Raw genomic sequence first — 21,230 nt, forward strand, 5'->3', positions numbered from 1 at the left:
TGATTTTGAAGAGCATCGATAAATGCAATTAATCATACTTGTGCTTAGGTGAAAGAAACACATTATTTGAATTCATATCTGTGTCTACTGCTCACAGTATGGTACTTAACTGTTCAGAGATTATTTCCTTTACGTGAAGTGCTCTTATCACCACTTCTGAGGATGATTTCAGTATGTTCTAAGTAGGTTTCCACCAAAAATTTATAGAAATTATAGCAGTGATCATATATCATTACAATGCAATCAAAATGTGAATAGCAATAAGAGATCTCAGATCTCACACCAATATTTGTGTTTTCTATGCAAATAATAGGAAGTATAATATTTCATTCTTTATATGAAAAATATTTTTAAAAATCTAGGAGAAGAATTTAAATAAAGCTTTGAAAATTAAAACAATTTACTGCAGTTACTAACAATCCTGTTTTTTAAAATTCATTTATTTATTCATTTAGTTAGTTAGTTGACTGGTTAATTAGTTTAGTTTCAGTATTTGGTGACACTCCTAAAGGGTTTGTCCTTTACTCTTGGTGTTGTATGACAGAGAGAATAAATTAACCTGATGGTATGGCAAAGTGTTTTGTCCCACTGAAATGTCGGAAGGTGAATTGAGACCATAAATATAATCCGTGTTAACAGACTGAGGTAATAAAAAGCATCCCATAAGAAGAAGAAAGCGGCCTGGAAGATTGTCCATAGTCTTCAACTCTTAATAGCCATGTGAGATGTGCATATCTAAGGGAAGACAAAACATATTCGAAATGAATTAGATTAGTAACATTTATATCAAGGAATTGGGCCGAAGGGTTACGTTCATTAAGTTATTGTCCCACTTGTGTTTTTGCACATTGTGAAGGCTTTGCAATTTATTCATTCATGTTATACTTCACTTAGTATAATTTTGGAACCCTTGAGGTCACAGGTTTTCTTCTAGTCATCTATATTACTAGCAAGATTTCTGGTAGCTACAGCAATAAGTAGCAAACCATTAGTAAATATTCTTGTTAAATTAATGTCATAAGCTGGGTTCAGAAATTGATTTAAATTTAAGAAGAAGAAGCTAAAGAAAGTTGCAAATATTTCAAGTCAGAATAGATCATGGGTTGGTACTGATCATGGGCTGGTGGTATACGTTGACTAATTGTCAAAAAAATAATGGAGGCTGGGATCGCACTCTGCCACTATGTATTAACCTACAGTCATCTAGCAAGAAATAGCAATTTAGAAAGAGTTTGTACAGGTTGTAAAAAAAAATCACCATCAAAAAATTGTCTTGGTTATTTAAAGTCCAATTACTTCACTTAGCAATTTGTATCTTATGAGTATTTGTCAATGCGTATGAATTTATAAATCTGTTCATTTAAACCATTGAAAAAGATATACCATAACTTTAGGTTCAAGCTATGTTACTCTCTCTTGATAAAATTATAAAATCTTTTCAGCAAATAAAAAAGTAACTGTTGGGGAGTAAAGTTTTGAAATTAATGAGCAACTATTATTTAGATCATGGTTTAACAAATAACTTTTAGAATCACTGTTTTATTGTATACCTTATGTCGCAAAACACTAAAACCTTAATATTTTGAATATATATTCCCATTTGAATATTCTACATGTATATCAAACACACACATGCACAAATAAATTCAGGTAAATCTCTTACAAAATGAAAAGAAATAGGAAATTAATGTTATCAATCAGATTTGGGAAGATAATAACAACATTCTTACTCTCTTCTGAGGAAACATGAAATAATAAATCCAGTGATAAACTCCCAAAATTTAATGAAAAGGGGTTTTAAAATTTACTCAAAGTAAATTTGACTCAAAGCAACACACCAAATGATCTAATCAGTAGTTTTCTTCGAAGTATGATCCCAGGAATAGTAGTATTAGCATTGCTAGTTGAAAATGCAAACTCTTGACCCCATCCGAGGCCTAATGAATCAAAAACTCTGGGATGGAGTCTCCAGGTGATTCTAATAGGTCCTGATGTTTGAGAACCATTGGCATGGTCATACTATTTAAAGCTGTTGGGATCTGCTGATTTACAGAGGTGGTAGCAGGTGTGTCTCAATGAAGGAAACATTTTCAGGCTGGTCTTCCCTAGATTCCTTATAGTGAATCTTGTAATTAGTTTCCAAAAGACTGGACGGATTGTTGGCTGCCAAATGTGTGTCAGAGGAACAAATGATTCATGGTTAGAGACTCCATCAGGGACGTGGTTCTTGGTCCTGGAAATATTTATTTACCGTTCTTCATTATTCTGTGTAAATCTTTTCTGTGCCTCCCCACAACTAGTCTCTTGTATTTTTCCTTTAAAGACTGCCTAAGTGTCAAATACCACCTCTCTGGAGTTGCCCTGTCTGGTCACTTATGATAAAATAGGGCCATCATAATAGGCTGCCTGTGATAGCTTTCAGCACTTGTCACAATCTGAATGTGTTTAAAATTTAACATCTTTGTTTGTTCTTTAAACTGTCTCTAGAATGTGAACTCCATTTAGATTCTGGTTCACAGATGTATCTTTATCATGCACTTTTTTGTAGGGCATTACAGGTATTTTTTGTAGGCAAAAATGTAAATAAATATGGCACATATTTATACAGTATTTAATCAGCCTTTTATTTGCTAAGTAGTAACGGGGTCAAATTACACAAGTAGGTGAGTTTAAATCTAGTAGAGGGAAATCTTCTCTGTGGAAGCTACTTGAGATTTATCAGATCATTCCTGAAGGGGGGAAAAAATCAATATAGTTGATATAAGCAATCTAGTTCAGCATAGTCATTTTCTAAAATATTATTAGGTTGGCTTTAATTCAATATAAATGTATACATTTTTATATAAATCTTTTATATTCATATTTGCTATTTCTCTGATTTGACCAAATCCAGCTTAAAAGTCATTTTGCATCTTGAGTAATTGCTGGTTAAGTTGAATTGGGGTTTCAAAACATACTGTAAACAACAATTATTACAAGAACTAGTTTCTTTGTTGATCATATTTTTAAAAATTCTTCTACAGCTCCTTAATATTCTTGAAGTCTTACAAGTTTCCAATCTAAACTGAATAGAAAAAGAATGATTAATGATAAAAACAAATTTAATCTTTTTTCAAATCCCATTGGAAAATAATAAAATATTGCTTTGGTTTCCTTTTTAAAAATAATTCTACATTAATATTCTATGCATAATGAAATCATTTTTATAAGTACATAATTCCTTAGGAAAAATAATCAGTGGAAACTGTTTACTTTAAGTGGTTTATTTTTCCTCTACACGACTTGGTTTCAGAATAGTCACTCAGCTACATAAATTATAAATATTGCTTCTCCTACCCATAGCACATGCAGTATTGTTACAAGCAAAAATCATTGTAATGTAGCGACTCCAGCAAAACTACCAAGTGAACTTTTCAAATGAAAACATTCAGATAGATTATGTATTTATGAATAAAAATAAATTTGCTTTTCAGGGAGTTTGGCCGCTGGAAAGTAAATAACCTTGCAGTTGAGAGAAGAAATTTCCTTGGCTCCCCTCTGCCTCTTGCCCCTGAATTCTTCCGCAACATAAGACTTTTGGGACGTCGACCTACCCTTCAGCAAATCACAGAAAATCTTATCAAGAAATATGGGACACATTTCTTGCTCTCTGCTACTCTGGGAGGTACGGCTCTTTGAAATATTTGTGCCTGTATATGCTTGTGCATAAAACTGTATAAGTCAGGGAAAAGTGTTGGTTCATCCAAATTGCTGCAGTTTGAATAATCTTAGATTATTCATTAACTTAATCAGCACGTTTATTGAATTACTGCTAAACATCTTGTATGGTGTTCACAAGGGTGAGTTAGAGGATTGTCACTTAGTTTCTGCCTGAAAGTAATTTACAATCTAATAATATAGACTAAATATAGGCATAGTTATGATGCTCTATAATGCAAGGTGATATGCCAAATTTTGTTTAAATTTGAAGAATAAGCATTCTAGTCACAGATGGGACTCTGTTTCAGAGAGCAGGAAGGGTCCTGAAGTAAAAATTAAAATTCCAAAATTAGATTTTTAGAGCTATTTTAACATTTCTGATTGTGGTTAATATATGATATGAGGAGAGTATCATATGATATATGATATGAAGAGAATATTTATGTCATTGAAATAAATATCAATGAAGATGCATAATATGAAAGTAGAGATTAACAATGTTACTTCTTCCTCCATGTGATTAAATATCATTACATGTGTTTTATCATGGTGATATATAATTCAGTATTTTGAATACATGTAAATGATTTGGGGGGAGATAATGTATAATTATCTCTAAATGTCATTTAGAAAATGACATTTTTCTAAAATTTAAAAGTATACCAGAATTCCATATATTTAATAATGGTTTATAGGACTTTAAATAATGTCCAAATATTCCACTTAAAATGGATGTTACTCTTTCCTGTAAAGAGGACCATTGGACAAAATTGGGTAGGAATCACCATGGAAGCAGTGATTCCCTGCCCCCTTGTCAATTTCTCAGGAAGTATATGGAAGACAGACAGACTGATTCACAGTAACAGTGAGGAGGTGTGAAAGACCACCTGCTCTTTAATTTTTCTGTCTTAGAGCATGTATATTTTTCCCTGTTTCCTGCCAGTCTAGACTGCCACCAAGTCACATCAGTTTATTTTTCCAGAATATATCCTGTATCAAATTCTTTTCTGACTCCCACCCCAGTGTCCCTAGACAAGTGACCACCATGTTTCTTCTAGATTACTCCTAAGATTCATCCTTTGCACACATCTTTTTAAAACTTGAGTTGTTTTAACTCAACCTACAATTAGCTACTTGATATGAAATCCAAATGCCTTTCTGTGGTTTCTTCAGGCACCACATGAAAGATCTGCCACTGGCTTTTATCTGAAACCTCATCTGACCACTCTCCTGATTGTGCTTGATTTTTCAGCCACAAAGAAGCTTCACATTTTTCTGCTCAAATGTTACTCTCAGAGGGGAGTAACATTACTGATGTTCCCATCAGCAATAATGCCTATAGACCACCAAGAGTCTCTACTATTTCATGATCTCATTTTACATTCTTCATAGTATTTATTATTATGTGAAAAATTATTTATGTGTTCACTGGTTTATCATCTGTCATTCCTGCATATTTTATTAAAGACAGGAATCTTGCCTGTATTTGTTACTAATTTATCACCCACAGTTATTGTGGATGGAAAATACCAATGTCTAAACAAAGCATATTGCAGCCATCAAGTCATCAGTCACTGCAGCCACCCAGCTGTGCACCCTGATGGGATTCCTGACAGAGAAAGGAGGATACTGGCCCTAGATAGTTAAAGTGCATATCAGAGGAATGATTTCAGTTAGCTCAGACTCTTGCATCTTCCCATACATAGAAAAGTGCTAAATTCATTAACCTGAATTTCTTTTTTAAACTTTTTAAACTTCTTTTTAAAATTGAATTTCAGTTTTTTAAACTTTTCTTTAATTAATAGTAATTTTTTGATGTTCTTTTATCTGATTTTTGTTGCAAAACTCCTATGTATCCTGACTCCTCCCTTCTCTTTTCAGAGCAGTCCCTCAGAGTCACCTCAGAGACTATCTTCTGGGCTTAGATCCTTAATTTTGTCCACCAAATAAAACAATTTTCAACTTCTGCATTGTGCAATTTTTTCAATCAACATTATAGTAGTGTTGGGCACACAATAAGTTCTCTTTAAATATTTGTTAAATTTTTAAATGAATAAGTGAAACTACACTTTGCTAGGAAGCTGAGACTGCCCAGTCCACTAGATAAATGTCAAAATGATGAAATATATGATAGAGGATAATTGAGATCTAATTCAGGAAGAAGACTGAATGAAAGAAGCAAATCCATGGAGCCAGAATGGGTCAGTTAAACCAATCGATTCAGAATTGGAGAGAATCAGGATAAGAGGGACAGCAGGTGAACCAGGCATGGGGAGGGTGAAAAAGGAGAGATCCCTGGACACACTAAAGAAGCAAGCCTGCCATGGAACCCTGAGGAGTTAAATGTAGAAGAGACAGCTAGTCCAGGCAGACAGAAAAGTTTACTGTAACGCACATGCTCTCTCCATTACCTTCCTCCATAAATAAATAATATTAAATAATGAGATAAAGAGATCAGACAAGCCTGGTGTTGAATCCTGACTTGTTTTTTATTGTAAACAAATTGAGAGACCTTAAAAACAAGTTATTTCACTGCTTTTTATTTTATTTTTTTAAGGAAAAATGGGGGACAGTAACACCTGTGTGACAGGGACATGGGAAGATTAGTGTAAGTGCCATAAACAAGCCATGCGTTTATGTAATTGCTGTTGTTATTACAGAACTGTAGATGGCAAAACAATGACAAAAAATATCCCCATAATCATGAAAACTGATTCTTTGAAAGTTATGTCTCTTTGGCTTTGTAATGACAATGGTTATTAATACAATAAAATCTGAAGTGAAAGTCAAAATTAAATTATTTCTATCACACCTCCTTTTAAAAAGTTCAGTGTTCTTGCAACACATACATACTAGGTTTCATTACATCAACAATACAGAGTTTCCAGAAGAATTTCAAAACATAAAATATATTCTTCAAATAAGAAAGGAAGGAAGTGAAACCAAAGAGATCAAAAGTAGAGATAATTCTCAGGGATATTTTTGTTCCTTAGCAACAAAACTATGGTGACTTTTTGATTTATTTCATTGCTTTGGCCTTATGGGTGTCACATTGATACCTCAAGATAGTTTTTGTTTATATGTTTTTGGCTTATTTTTATAAACATGGTTGATGGAAACCTTTGTGATAAATTACTTTTTAAGGTTGATTATTTGATAATGACAATCTACTTTCTCAAAATTGATTTACTTCAGTTATTTAAAAGTTTTATTCAAGCATTGTCTTCCATGGTGGGTTGGGGGAAAGAATGGAATCATCACCCTCATTTGCCTTCTAATCTCTGACTATCCTTTGCATTTAGTATTCCTGGTATTTTCTGTTGAAATTATTTCTTTCATCTTTAAGTGTTACTTATATTTTCCTTCAGAAATCTCTCTGTTGGATGATGTTAATAATTTAGCTAAAATGCATGAAATTAGTTTAGTAGCTTAAGGATATAAACTATTAGCAATTAAAATGTATACTAGGTTAATTTCAACCATTTTAAAAATTATTGCTATTGTAATGACACTCTTTTTTGTTGCTATAAGTGTATTTTAACTTCATATGTTTTACCTGACTGAACATGAAATTGTATTACTCCATTTCTTAAAAATGAGACTGGTGGTGTTTAACTTGAGTAAATTTTCTTTCTCTCTCATTAAATGACCAAGACTGAAGAACAACTCTAATATTAACACTGAGGATATCAGGTATACAAGCAAGATATTTTAAATAAAAAGCCAGGTTTTAAAATTTTATTTTTATGGTTTAATTGAAATATAGTTGATTTGCAATGTTGTGTTAATTTCTTCTTTACAGTAAAATGATTCAGTTATACATATATATATATATACACATTCATTTTATGTTGGTTTTCATTATGGTTTATCACAGAATATTAAATACCATCCTCTGTGCTAGACAGTAGGACCTTGTTGTTTATCTAGTCTATATATACTACTTTGCATCAGAAAACTCATTACTTTATAAATAGATGCTTTCTAAGTAACTAGATCTTCAACTAAATTTAAACATTTTTCAAAACAAGTTGAGTGTAAAATACTCTCTACCAGCATTAAAGTGATGAAAAGGAGATAAATGAAAAATGTTTTTTTCCCAAGAGTTATTTAGTACATCATATTATTGACTTAGACATAAAACTTGAGATAGGATATTCGAAGCCTTTAATGGGATATTTTATGATAGAGAAGTCAGTGATTAAATTATCTTCCTATAGGGGAAAATAAATTATAAAAAGCCTTCTTCAATATATATCATTTTCTACGTTTGTTTCATCTTATAGCTTCCAAACTATTTTTCAATATAGCTATTTAGCTTGCTTCTATTTGGGATAATGATATCTAAACTCCATCACAGTTTAAAAATCTAAAATAAGCTACTAAATTTAAAGAATCAATCTTGGAAAAGATTGCACTCCTGGGATATATTGATTTCTAGCTATGGAATATATTTCTGGACTGTTTTTATAAAATATTTCATTATAATATAATCTATGACAAACACTGAAATAAAGTGCATCTGTGTACTGAATACAGAAATACGGAAAAAGGAAAAAAAAATGAGTGAATGGAAACAAAAAGACCTTAACATTGTTGAGCTTACTGAGCAGACAGAGGGTGTTCACTAATAACAGGTCAGGATTCTCTATCAATAGAAAAGGACAAAGGATTAAGGGAGATGAAAATCAAAAATTAATTAAAAATTGATAAAAAAATGTTATAGCAAAATGTTTATAGTAGTTTTAAATATGACCTGAGCCTCACCTCCACAATTGCAAAGACTTGTCCAAGCAGTCATATGTAAAGCTCTGAGCCATCCACAGTCACTGGAGAATGTGAACACCTCCTGGTGAAATGGCTCTTTAAAGTCTAAGGAGGTGAGAAGCCAACCACAGCAGGTGCTCTGTGTTCCCTAAAGCACATCCTAAAGAGGAAGAAGAGGAAGGGGTGGGGTTACTGACTCGCAGGTCCCTTCCCAACACCCACCAGTCCGTCAGCTCACACCTCTGCGGGCAGGGTCTGGAATGTGGACTCAGTGAGGAGAGTTTAGGCAAAATAACTTCCCTCCAAAGTACTCTTTTTCTCAGAGATGTTTTTCTTATTGGACCAAAATTCATTTTACAAGCAAATGGATTGTATATTGAGATTTGTTCATTTACAACTTTAAAGGTTTTTTTTTTATTCTCAGCAACATAAAAACAGTTCTATTTTGATTTTGAATGCACAGAGTTTTAAAAGCCATCATTAATTTTATAGCAGAAAGAGTTACATTTTTTTTTTCTTGCAAGTTTGCTTTGAAATTTTTTTTCTGAAAGTGCTTCTTATGAGAATGTATCAGGGACTACCATATGGCTCAATTTAAAGCATTTTGTCAGATATTTAATTTTACTAGCTATAGAAAATATTTTCTTCATTGTTGGAGTGAAAAAATGCATGATTGAAATGCAGACTAATATTAACTTACTAAGGTAATTATGTAAAATAAATACTGTCTCAGTGACTATATAGTATATAATTAGCTATATCTGCAAGGTAGTTTATTTAGCTCAAAAATTTCTTGATATATATTTTATGTGTATGTATATTTGTCAAAGAAAAAAACAGAGGTCAGTAAGCTGGGGTATGATAGAATATTAGTTTAATTTTTTTTTTCTTGCATTTCTATAAGTATGGAAGTCCAAATATCCTCATTTAATTTCAGAAATGCTCAATTCTCACTTTTCTTTATGCAAATTATATTTTGTAGAAAATAGTTAAAGATAGTTTGTAATTCTATATCATGCACCATCTTCTTTCAAAATAGATTGATAGCTGTCTTTCTCATTTTCACTGTCTCTTCTCAGGAGGCATAAATTCCTTTTATTTTAGTTTATCTATGATATAATTTAAAGAAGTTAATCTGCCAAGGTATGTATTAGTACATATAATTTATCATTTAACCAAATAGAAATAATTACTTGAAAATACATGGAACTATTTCTATGTATTTTCAATTAATTAGAAATGCATAGTCAGTTGCATTTCTAATTAGAATGCATATTCTCTTCAAGAAAAAGTATTGAAAGAAAGAAAAGAACAATTTTCTGAAGCTTTATACTCCAAGGAATTATTAAAATAATTACACTTCCATATTTGTATTTAAGACTGAATACTACTTAAGATTAATTATATCAGTTCATCTCTCTGTCATCGCTCTGTGTCTGTCTCTCTTTTATTCTTTCATTTCTATCTCTGTCGCTCACATTTCTCTGGTGAAAAGAATGAAAACTTTGAAATTAAAGTAATATTGTTAATTCACGTGTAATGATTATAAGGCAGTTACCTACTAAAAATGACTTGAGCCCATTTATAAAAATCATAATAAAGATAACAAAGAAGAAAATGAAATTAAATTTGCTATGTCAGTTGATCTTAATAATGGCATTCCTGGCAACTAAGTCAAAAGATAAATGCTGAGTTTTAGAATTTAATAAATACAATTATATTTATTCTTGTTTTTCTGTATAGCACTTTAATAGGACAGATAAATCACTTGTCCATTTATTTGACAAATATGTACTGAGTTACCTATAAAAGCACAAAGATTCAGGACCTTTCTTAAAGGAACACACAGGTCACTGATAAAGACAGACATTTAAATTGGTAATAAATTTTACTGTGGTTGAGAGCCTCATTACTTGAGCCTGGTCCATGATCCAAGAGCATCAGCATCACCTTGGAACCTGTTAGAAATGCAGAATCTCAGATTCCATCCCAGATTAATGAATCAGAATCTACATGTTAACAAGATCTCCAGGTGATTTATATGCACATTAAGTCTGAACAGCACTATTTAGAGTATCTGTATAAATTTCAACTGCACTTAACTGCTCCAGAAATCTCACTTCTGAGAATCAATCTTACCAAAATAATAGCAAGAGTCTGCAACTATACATAACAAAAATGTTCAGTATAGCATTGTTTGTAAACTTCTCCATGAAACATTTATTTCACTCAGGGTGTATTCTGTTCCATCTCTACTTGGAACTATATGTTTCCAGTTACTTTTTTATTCATGTCGTTATTCAATAGGGACTATTGTTTCTGGGCAATTTTGTTTAGAAATTTTTCTGACAACTTGGGGGGATAACTGTTAATAAGCATAAGGTCAGTTGCTTTCTTTTAGAGTGTTTTGTAAAATGTATTATGTTTTTTGTCAAAGCTGTATAAGTCTAGCTATTTTCTTTGCAAAATATCTTGCAGATGCCAACTGGTATTAAGCCAACATGTCTATTTTTTACTGTCTTTATATATTTGAATTTGCTGCTTATCAGAAGCCTGTTTTTTCTAGATTTTCCCCTTCTATTTGTATCTAAAACCCTGTCTTTTTTCTACAACACTATGTTAGTGGAAAGATACATGTCTTCAGGGGATATACCTTTTAACACAAAAAGCTAGGAAACAATGATCATTAGCAGTGAAAGTAAACACTGAAAAGTGAAGTAAAATTTAAAAAGACAGAGATACTTAAAATATAGTAAAACTTGGAGAATTTTTTAAGGAATGAAAAATACAAGGAATAATATGACCTGTTATTACCAAAAATAGGATAACAATTTTGAACTAAAACAATACATCAAAAGTAAAACCTACAATTATATTTAAACTGTATTTGCACTGGTTGTTCCTGTTATTCTACGCTTATAGCAGTTTTTGATACATGAAACTCACACAAAAGCCAAATAGACATTCACTGTAAGATTTTCAAGGATAAGAAAGCTGAATGACTGGGAAGATATTTGCCATAAATGCACTTTTTTTTTTTCACCTGGGTGGAATGATAAATATTGGAGTCAGTATACTAGTCCATGGGTAGTAGTAATGTTAAAATAAAATACAGCCGACATCCAAGAGTTACCGTCATTTCAGTTAAAAAAGAAATAACCTCAAAACTCAGTGCACTGCAACTACACAACACAATACTGGTTGTGTCTCCCCAGTATTATGTCTCGTCAGTATATATGGATCCCGTGCTCTGAGTGTCTGCTCATTCTGGGAATCAAGTTGAAAAAGGCTCTCATTGGAACATGCCATCTTACTGGCAGATGGCAAAGGCATAAAAAGAAAAAATGAGCATAATAATTTCTGATGTGTTTCAAAACTTGTACTGAATCATGGAACATCTGGCTCTTATGAAGTCTGCTGACCTCATCATTTTCTATTTTCGATATCAAGTTAAAGGGCAGCACTCACTTTTCTTTACAATGGACCATTAATTCATGCATGGGCTTCCCTAGAGGCTCGGTGGTGAAGAATACCCTTGCCAATGCAGTAGAGGCAGGTTCGATTCCTAGGTCAGGAAGATCCCCTGGAGACGGAAATGGCAACCCACTCCAGTATTCTTGCTTGGAGAATCCCGTGGACAGAGGAACCTGATGGGCTACAGTCCATGAGGTCACAAAGAGTCAGACATAACTTAGTGACTGAACCACAGCAATACATGTGTGCATGTTTGCATCCATGACACAGTTAAAATTGCAAATAATAAACTACTGCATTTTATTGATTTATCTGTAGATTCTGTTACTCATTCTCTTTTCCATTGCTTCTGGTTGTGAAATTTTGAAAAAGCTAAAAGCTTTTATGTAAGCTAAAAGCTATGTATGTAAGAATGCAAGTTGAGAAGATCCAAGTGAAAAGGTAATAGAATGAAAGTTCTTTCATTTCTGTTTCTCCTGGACACAAAATCGACTCTTGAAAACCATGACAGAAAAATACATAATTGTGAGGTCCACAATATAGGAAATATACCTAATCTTACCCTATGAACTAACCCTAGGATAACATTAAAGTCATGATTTTTTTTTGCGGTTTTACAGTCCTGTTTTGTATTCTCTATGAAAGCAATCTTCAGTATGTGCTTTTAAAGTCCATAAACCTCCACAGCATTTTAGTTGTAAAAGGCACAGCTGCATGATTTCTATGTGAAATAATCACATCTTTTTATATCTACAGTCATTAATCCTTTTCACTTTCTAATGGACTCAGAATGTTGAATCACTTGGAAATCACATTTAGTTTTTACAAAATGGGTGGATGTCCTTTGGCACTCATGTCATGCTTATGAGCTACAGCTGGCTTTAAAAATGTGAATGAAAATTACTTTTGAACACACAATTTTGGTTGATTGAATAATATATCACTTTTCAAATCTGAATATTTTTACATAGAATTGTGATGTACTTATGTATCAGTTCTTTCAGTTCAATCACTCAGTCGAGTCTGACTCTTTGCGACCCCATGGACTGCAGCACACCAGGCCTCCCTGTCCACCAACTCCCAGAGTTTACTCAAACTTATGTCCATTGAATTGGTGGTGCCATCCAACCATCTCATCTGTCATCCTTTTCTCCTCCCACCTTCAATCTTTCCCAGCATCAGGGTCTTTTCAAATGACTCAGTTCTTTGCATCAGGTGGCCAAAGTATTGGAGTTTCAGCTTCAGTATCAACTGAACATTCAATTGATATCTAATGAACATTCAGGACTTATTTCCTTTAGGATGGACTGATTGGATCTCCTTGCAGTCCAAGGGAATCTCAAGAGTCTTCTCCAACACCACAGTTCAAAAGCATCAATTCTTTGGCGCTCAGCTTTCTTTATAATCCAACTCTCATATCCACACATGACTACTGGAAAATCCATAGCCTTGACTAGATGGATCTTTGTTGGCAAAATAATGCCTCTGCTTTTTAATATGCTGTCTACCTTGGTCATAACTTTTATTCCAATGAGTAAGCATCTTTTAATTTCATGGCTGCAGTCACTATCTGCAGTGATTTTTGAGCCCCCCCAAATAGTCTTTCACTGTTTCCATTGTTTCCCCATCTATTTGCCATGAAGTGATGGGACTGGATGTCATGATCTTAGTTTTCTGAATGATGAGCTTTAAGCCTACTTTTTCACTCTCCTCTTTCACTTTCATCAAGAGGCTCTTTAGTTCTGCTGCACTTTCTGCCATAAGGGTGGTGTCATCTGCATATCTGAGGTTATTGATATTTCTCCCAGCAGTCTTGATTCCAGCTTGTGCTTCCTCAAGCCCAGCATTTCTCATGATGTACTCTGCCTATAAGTTAAATAAGCAGGGTGACAATATTCAGCCTTGATGTACTCATTTTCCTATTTGGGAACCAATCTGTTCCGTGTCCAGTTCTAACTGTTGCTTCCTGACCTACACACAGATTTTTCAAGTGGCAGGTCAGGTGGTCTGGTATTCCCATCTCTTGAAGAATTTCCCACAGTTTATTGTGATCCACACAGTCAAACGCTTTGGTGTAGTCAGTAAGGCAGACATCGATGTCTTTTCTAACTGTCTTACTTTTGGGATGATCCAGCGGATGTTGGCAATTTGATCTCTGGTTCCTCTGCTTTTGCTAAAAGCAGCTTGAACAGCTGGAAGTTCACAGTTCTCATATTGATGAAGCCTGACTTGGAGAATTTTGAGCATCCCTTTGCTAGCATGTGAGATGCGTGCAATTGTGCGGTAGTTTAACATTCTTTTGCATTGCCTTTCTTAGGGACTGGAATAAAAACTGACCTTTTCGAGTCTTGTGGCCACTGCTGAGTTTTCCAAATTTGCTGACATACTGAGTGCAGCCCTTTCACAGCATCATACTTTAGGATTTGAAATAGCTCAACTGGAATTCCATCATGTCCACTAGCTTTGTTTATAATGATGATTCCTAAGGCCCACTTGACTTCACATTCCAGGATATCTGGCTCTAGTTGAGTGATCACACCATCGTGATTATCTGGATTGTGAAGATCATTTTTGTACAGTTCTTCTGTGTATTCTTGCCACCTCTTCTTAATATCTTCTCCTTCTGTTAGGTCCATAACCATTTCTGTCCTTTATGAAGCCTATCTTTGATTGATTGTATTATATTATATTTTCCTCAGTTTTTCTTAGAATATTTGTTATTTTTCTTTCATTTATCCTAATACACAATAATTATATAATAGAATATCTATGCATAGGAAATTCAAAATAATGTTTATCAATTTTTAATTTTAGTGTATTGTAATCATTAAGAGTACATCATAAGAAACACTGGGCTGGATGAAGCACAAGTTGGAATCAAGATTTCCAGGAGAAATATCAATAATCTCAGATATGTAGATGGCAGAAAGTGAAGAAGAACTAAAGAGCCTCTTGATGAAAGTGAAAGAGGAGAGTGAAAAAGTTGGCTTAAAGCTCAACATTCAGAAAATGAAGATCATGGCATCCAGTCCCATCACTTCATGGGAAATAGATGGGGAAACAGTGGAAACAATGGCTGACTTTATTTTTCTGGGCTCCAAAATCACTGCAGATGGTGACTGCAGCCATGAAGTTAAAAGATGCTTAGTCCTTGGAAGGAAAGTTATGACCAACCTAGACATTAAAAAGCAGAGACATTACTTTGCCAACAAATGTCCGTCTAGTCAAGGCTATGGTTTTTCCAGTGGTCATGTATGGATGTGAGAGTTGGACTATAAAGAAAGCTGAGCGCCGAAGAATTGATGCTTTTGAACTGTGGTGTTGGAGAAGACTCTTGAGAGTCCCTTGGACTGCAAGGAGATCCAACCAGTCCATTCTGAAGGAGATCAGCCCTGGGTGTTCATTGGAAGGACTGATGTTGAAGCTGAAGCTCCAATACTTTGGCCACCTGATGCAAAGAGCTGACTCATTTGAAAAAACTCTGGTGGTGGGAAAGATTGAGGACAGGAGGAGAAGGGGTGATAGAGGATGAGATGGCTGGATGGCATCACCGACTCAATGGACATGGGTTTGTGTAGACTCGGGAGTTGGTGATGGACAGGGAGGCCTGGTGTCCTGCGGTTCATGGGGTCACAATGAGTCAGACACGACTGAGCGACTGAACTGAAGTGAACTGACCTGAATCAGTAAGTGTGTTAAAGAAAGTTATCTGGACATTTGATAAAGAACAGTAAGACAGATTTTATGCATGGGGCCTCCAGCAATTGAGTTGTATAGCAGGGGAGATTGTGCTTAATTATGAGCAGAGCCAGGAAAATGGTGCATTTAGTCTATGAGCAGAGTAGAAGGGTTGGTAGATAGAATAATACAGAGAAGGCAGAGTAATTCTTTTTAAAGACACCTAACGGGAATCTTTGGAGAAGGCAATGGCACCCCACTCCAGTACTCTTGCCTGGAAAATCCCATGGACGGAGGAGCCTGGTAGGCTCCAGTCCATGGGGTCGCTAAGAGTTGGGCACGACTGAGCGACTTCACTTTCACTTTTCACTTTCATACATTGGAGAAGGAAATGGCAACCCACTCCGGTGCTCTTGCCTGGAGAATCCCAGGGACAGGGGAGCCTAGTGAGCTGCTGTCTATGGGTCGCACATAGTCGGACATGACTGAAGCGACTTAGCAGAAGCAGCAGCAGCAGCAGCAGCAGCGGCAACAGGAATCTTGCTGAAGGCAGACCAGGGTTACCAAATGTCACCAGGGAGATGGTGATGGATGCGGAATTTGGTCAGCTATTAAAGATGATCAGATGTTCAGGCTAGGGGATTCTTGCTAAAGTGACTTGACAGAATTCTTCCTAAAGTTGGACTCACACATGCCTATAGAAAGAGTCTAGACAAAACAAGCTCATATGACTTTGTCTTGAGTCATCAAGGAGAAAAACTTTCTCAACTGATTTATTTTTTCAAACTTTTGAAATTTGCTAAGGATTTTTTAATGGAATATATGGCCAATATGTTCTATGTACTGTTGAGAAGAAATTTTCATTTCCTCTTTATTATTATAAGGTTTCATATTTCACTAGATGATCTATCTTATTAAGTAGGTTTTGTAGATCTCTATTGTTACATTTTTACCCCACGAATGTATCTAGGTCTAGGAAACATGTTCTGGAGTCTCGTAACATTGTCAGCGTATGGATATTTTAACCTGTATCTTCTGTGTTCTACTTTATGAAAAGTGTTTCAGTTAAAGCAGATTTGCAAGTTTTAGTCTTTAGCACTATTCAGTCTATTTCGTTTTCTGATGTAATAATTTTGACCTGAAGAGATGATTAATTTTTCTTTCTTTTTTATTTACTTTTATCAAGATATCTTTTTCATTTGGTTTTTAACTGTTTTTTGTTTGTTTGTTTATTTTTTTCTGTTTTTAAGAAGAGACACTGTTTGCTGTCTTAGTCTGTTCAGGCTGCTATAGCAAAATACCAAAGACTGGGTAACTTGTAAACAGCAGAAACACCTTGCTCAAAGATCTGGAAGCTAGAAGTCAGAGATCAGAGTGCCAAGATGGTTGAGTGAGGGCTGTCTTCCACTAACAGATTTTTCCTTGTATATTCTCATTGCAGGAGGGACAAGGAATCTCTTGGTAGACTCATTTACAAAGCATGACTTCCATTCCTGAGGGCTCTGCTCTCATAAGCCAGGCATGTCCCACAGACCCCACCTCCTAATACCATGATCTTAGAAGGACAGAATTTCAGCATATGAATTTTGTGAGACACAAACATTCAGATCATAGCACTTACATGTGTCATGGAGCTGCCTTATGACTTCTTAGATCATAAGAAGATAATGGCACTGATCTTTCTGTCTCCATGTGCAAGATGTTTGCTTGGGTACATGTGTGAGTTGGTCTCAGATTCAGTGAAACAAAACTTCCAAACCAGTTCATCCTTCCATTCGAGGGTAAATGGTTGCTGCTTTTTTTTTTTTTTTTCCCTTTTAGTATTTGACATAAATATTTCTTTTTGCTTTCAGATGTTCCCATCTGAAGTCTGGTTACCGTGCAAATGACTTAATGCTGTTGATAATTTGATCCACTTGTTTATATATTTGAAGGTCTTTTTTTTTTCCTTCTGTAATTCTAATCTGCTTGATTTCCAGGATATGTGTGTGTGTGTGTGTGTGTGTGAGTGCGTGCACACGCACGCACATGCACACACTCAGTTGTGTTTCACTCTTTGTGACCCTCCGGAATGTAGCCCACCAGGCTCCTCTGTCCATGGAATTTTCCAGGCAAGGATATAGGAGTGAGTTGTCATTTCCTTCTCCAGGGGGTCTTCCAGACCCAGGGATCAACCCACGTCTCTTGCATCTCCTGCTTTGGCATATACTGAGTTCCAAATACAAACTGAGAATACTACTTTCTGAAATAACATTGTTGACACATTATTTCTGATAGCAACTCACCTTATCTCTTGCAGAGAAGTAGAAACTGTCACTTAGAATTAGATGGTCACTAGACTGTGTCATTTTAAAACTGGCATTATTTTTAATTTTGAGAAGACAAACAAACTCTTCTTCTGCTAGAAATCTTATTTGGTGTTTTAGGAAATTGGCTTGCCAATTTGTCAATGGGCATAATGCCACCTGAACAGATGGGTTTCTGAAAGAATGAGAACAAGCTTCAAGTCTGACAATTATATGCTAGATGATCCAAGAATCTGGAAGTCTGAGAATGGCAAGTTCTTAATGTTAGTCTTAAATGGCATTGATACTTTTTTATCAACATTCAAATGTTGAAAACTGCAGCTTAACTGTAATTCGTTTAACTTCAAATTTCACCTTAGAGGGTCCATTATCAAGAACCTAAAGCTCCCATGGATGTTAGTGATTTCTACAAAGCTATCAACACACAATAATATAATATTTAATGTCATGTATTTGTTGTTGTTTAGTCGCTCAGTTGTGTCCGATTTTTTGTGACCCCATGGATTGCAGCACACAAGAAACCTCTGAGCTTCAGTTCAGTTCAGTCATCTCCGACTCACTGTGACCCCATGAACTGCAGCACGCCAGGCCTCCCTGTCCATCACCAACTCCCAGAATTTACTCAAACTCATGTCCTTGGAGTCCATGATGCCATCCAACCATCTCATCCCCTTCTCCTCTGCCTTCAATCTTTCCCAGCATCAGGGTCTTTTCAAATGTGTCAGTTCTTCACATCAGGTGGCCAAGGTATTGGAATTTCACCTTCAGCATCAGTCAGTCCAATGAATATTCAGGACCAGTTTCCTTTAGGATGGACTGGTTGGATCTCCTTGCAGTCCAAGGGACTCTCAAGAGTCTTCTCCAACACCACAGTTAAAAAGCATTAATTCGGATAAAAGAAAAACGGATTAAAAGAAATGAGGACAATCTCAGAGACCTCCAGGACAATATTAAACGCTACAACATTCGAATCATAGGGGTTCCAGAAGAAGAAGACAAAAAGAAAGACCATGAGAAAATACTTGAGGAGATAATAGTTGAAAACTTCCCTAAAATGGGGAAGGAAATAATCACCCAAGTCCAAGAAACCCAGAGAGTCCCAAACAGGATAAACCCAAGGAGAAACACCCCAAGACACATATTAATTAAATTAACAAAGATCAAACACAAAGAACAAATATTAAAAGCAGCAAGGGAAAAACAACAAATAACACACAAGGGAATTCCCATAAGGATAACAGCTGATCTTTCAATAGAAACTCTTCAAGCCAGGAGGGAATGGCAAGACATACTTAAAATGATGAAAGAAAATAACCTACAGCCCAGATTATTGTACCCAGCAAGGATCTCATTCAAGTATGAAGGAGAAATCAAAAGCTTTTCAGACAAGCAAAAGCTGAGAGAATTCTGCACCACCAAACCAGCTCTCCAACAAATACTAAAGGATATTCTCTAGACAGGAAACACAAAAATGGTGTATAAACTCGAACCCAAAACAATAAAGTAAATGGCAACGGGATCATACTTATTAGTAATTACCTTAAACGTAAATGGGTTGAATGCCCCAACCAAAAGACAAAGACTGGCTGAATGGATACAAAAACAAGACCCCTACATATGTTGTCTACAAGAGACCCACCTCAAAACAGGGGACACATACAGACTGAAAGTGAAGGGCTGGAAAAAGATTTTCCATGCAAATTAGGACCAAAAGAAAGCAGGAGTCACAATACTCGTATCAGATAAATTAGACTTTAAAACAAAGGCTGTGAAAAGAGACAAAGAAGGTCACTACATAATGATCAAAGGATCAATCCAAGAAGAAGATATAACAATTATAAATATATATCCACCCAACATGGGAGCACCACAGTATGTAAGACAAATCCTAACAAGTATGAAAGGAGAAATTAACAATAACACAATAATAGTGGGAGACTTTAATACCCCACTCACACTTATGGATAGATCAACTAAACAGAAAATTAACAAGGAAAAAAAAAAAAAAAAACATGTATCTATAAAGCTCACTAAAGCAAAGCACAGTAAAATGAGGTATGGCAATAAAAGGCGTTAAATTTATCAAATAAAAAAAAAATAAAGTGCTGAAAAATTAAAGCTGTCAAAAAAAAAAAAAACAAAAACAAAGTAGGGGCAGTATAAAAAAAATAAAATAAAATAAAATCTAAACTCTTAAAAAAAAAAATAAATAAATCAGAGGTCCTAGAAATCCAGTTTGTAAGCTTCATACTTTTTGAAAGAACTACATTCTGACCCTTTAAAGAGTCTATAGCCATATAAGAAATTCCCTTATGCTATGTGAATTTTTAGAAAAGATGACAGTGATTTTAGTAATATCAATCAGGTAAATGTCATTTAGCTTAATTTTGGGGGGAATACATCAAAGAGGTAATTTTAGCTGGGACTCCAAAAATCCAGACTATTGGTTATGTACCAACATACCCCTTCACAATTTTCTTCTCAAGTGCATTTAAAGATAAATAAAAAAGATAAAAGTTCAAAAGAGAAAACTGGGATCAACAATCAGCTAATTTCCAGAAAAAAAAAAAAAAGCATTAATTCTTCGGTGCTCAGCTTTCTTTATAGTCCAACTCTCACATCCACATGACTACTGGAAAAAATACAGCTTTGACTAGACGGACCTTTGTTGGCAAAGTAATGTCTCTGCTTTTTAATGTCTAGGTTTGTCATAACTTTTCTTCTAAGAAGCAGATGTTTTTTAATTTCATGGCTGCAGTCACCATCTGCAGTGATTTTGAAGCCCAAAACAATTCAGTCTCTCACTATTGCCATTGTTTCCTCATTTATTTGCCACGAAGTGATGGGACTGGTTGCCATGATCTTAGTTTTCTGAATGTTGAGCTTTAAGCCAACTTTTTCACTCTCTTGCACTTTCATCAAGAGGCTCTTTAGTTCTTCGCTTTCTGCCATAAGGGTGGTTTCATCTGCATACCTGAGGTTATTTATATTTCTCCCAGCAATCTTGATTCCAGCTTGTGCTTCAACCAGCCCAGCATTTCTCATGATAACCTCTGAGCTTAATACACATATTTATATAATTATATAGTCATATATATGTTTTCTCTGCATTTTAAAGATACAATTGAAAGCAGGTAATGTTTTGAAGTGGTCTTCCAAGGTGGCTCAGTGGTAAGGAATCTGCTTGCCAATCAGGAAATGTGGGTTTGATCCTTGGGTCTGAAAGATCCCCTGGGGAAGGAAATGGCCACCTTTCCAGGATTCTTGCCTGAGAAATCAAGAGTTGGACATTACTTAGCAACCAAA

At 35.0% G+C, this 21,230-nt stretch overlaps 1 protein-coding gene across 3 annotated transcripts in view; it reads left to right on the forward strand.

Moving 5' to 3' along the window:
- BRINP3 (BMP/retinoic acid inducible neural specific 3) overlaps positions 1 to 21,230 on the forward strand; it is a 488,562-nt gene that overhangs the window by 241,099 nt on the left and 226,233 nt on the right. For all 3 annotated transcript variants that reach the window (XM_005216773.5, XM_005216774.5, NM_001102140.2), the window contains 1 exon segment: positions 3,474 to 3,664. In XM_005216773.5, coding sequence (XP_005216830.1) covers positions 3,474 to 3,664 — 191 coding nt within the window.

The sequence above is a fragment of the Bos taurus genome, chromosome 16 (assembly GCF_002263795.3).
Source record: "Bos taurus isolate L1 Dominette 01449 registration number 42190680 breed Hereford chromosome 16, ARS-UCD2.0, whole genome shotgun sequence".
NCBI lineage: Eukaryota > Metazoa > Chordata > Mammalia > Artiodactyla > Bovidae > Bos > Bos taurus.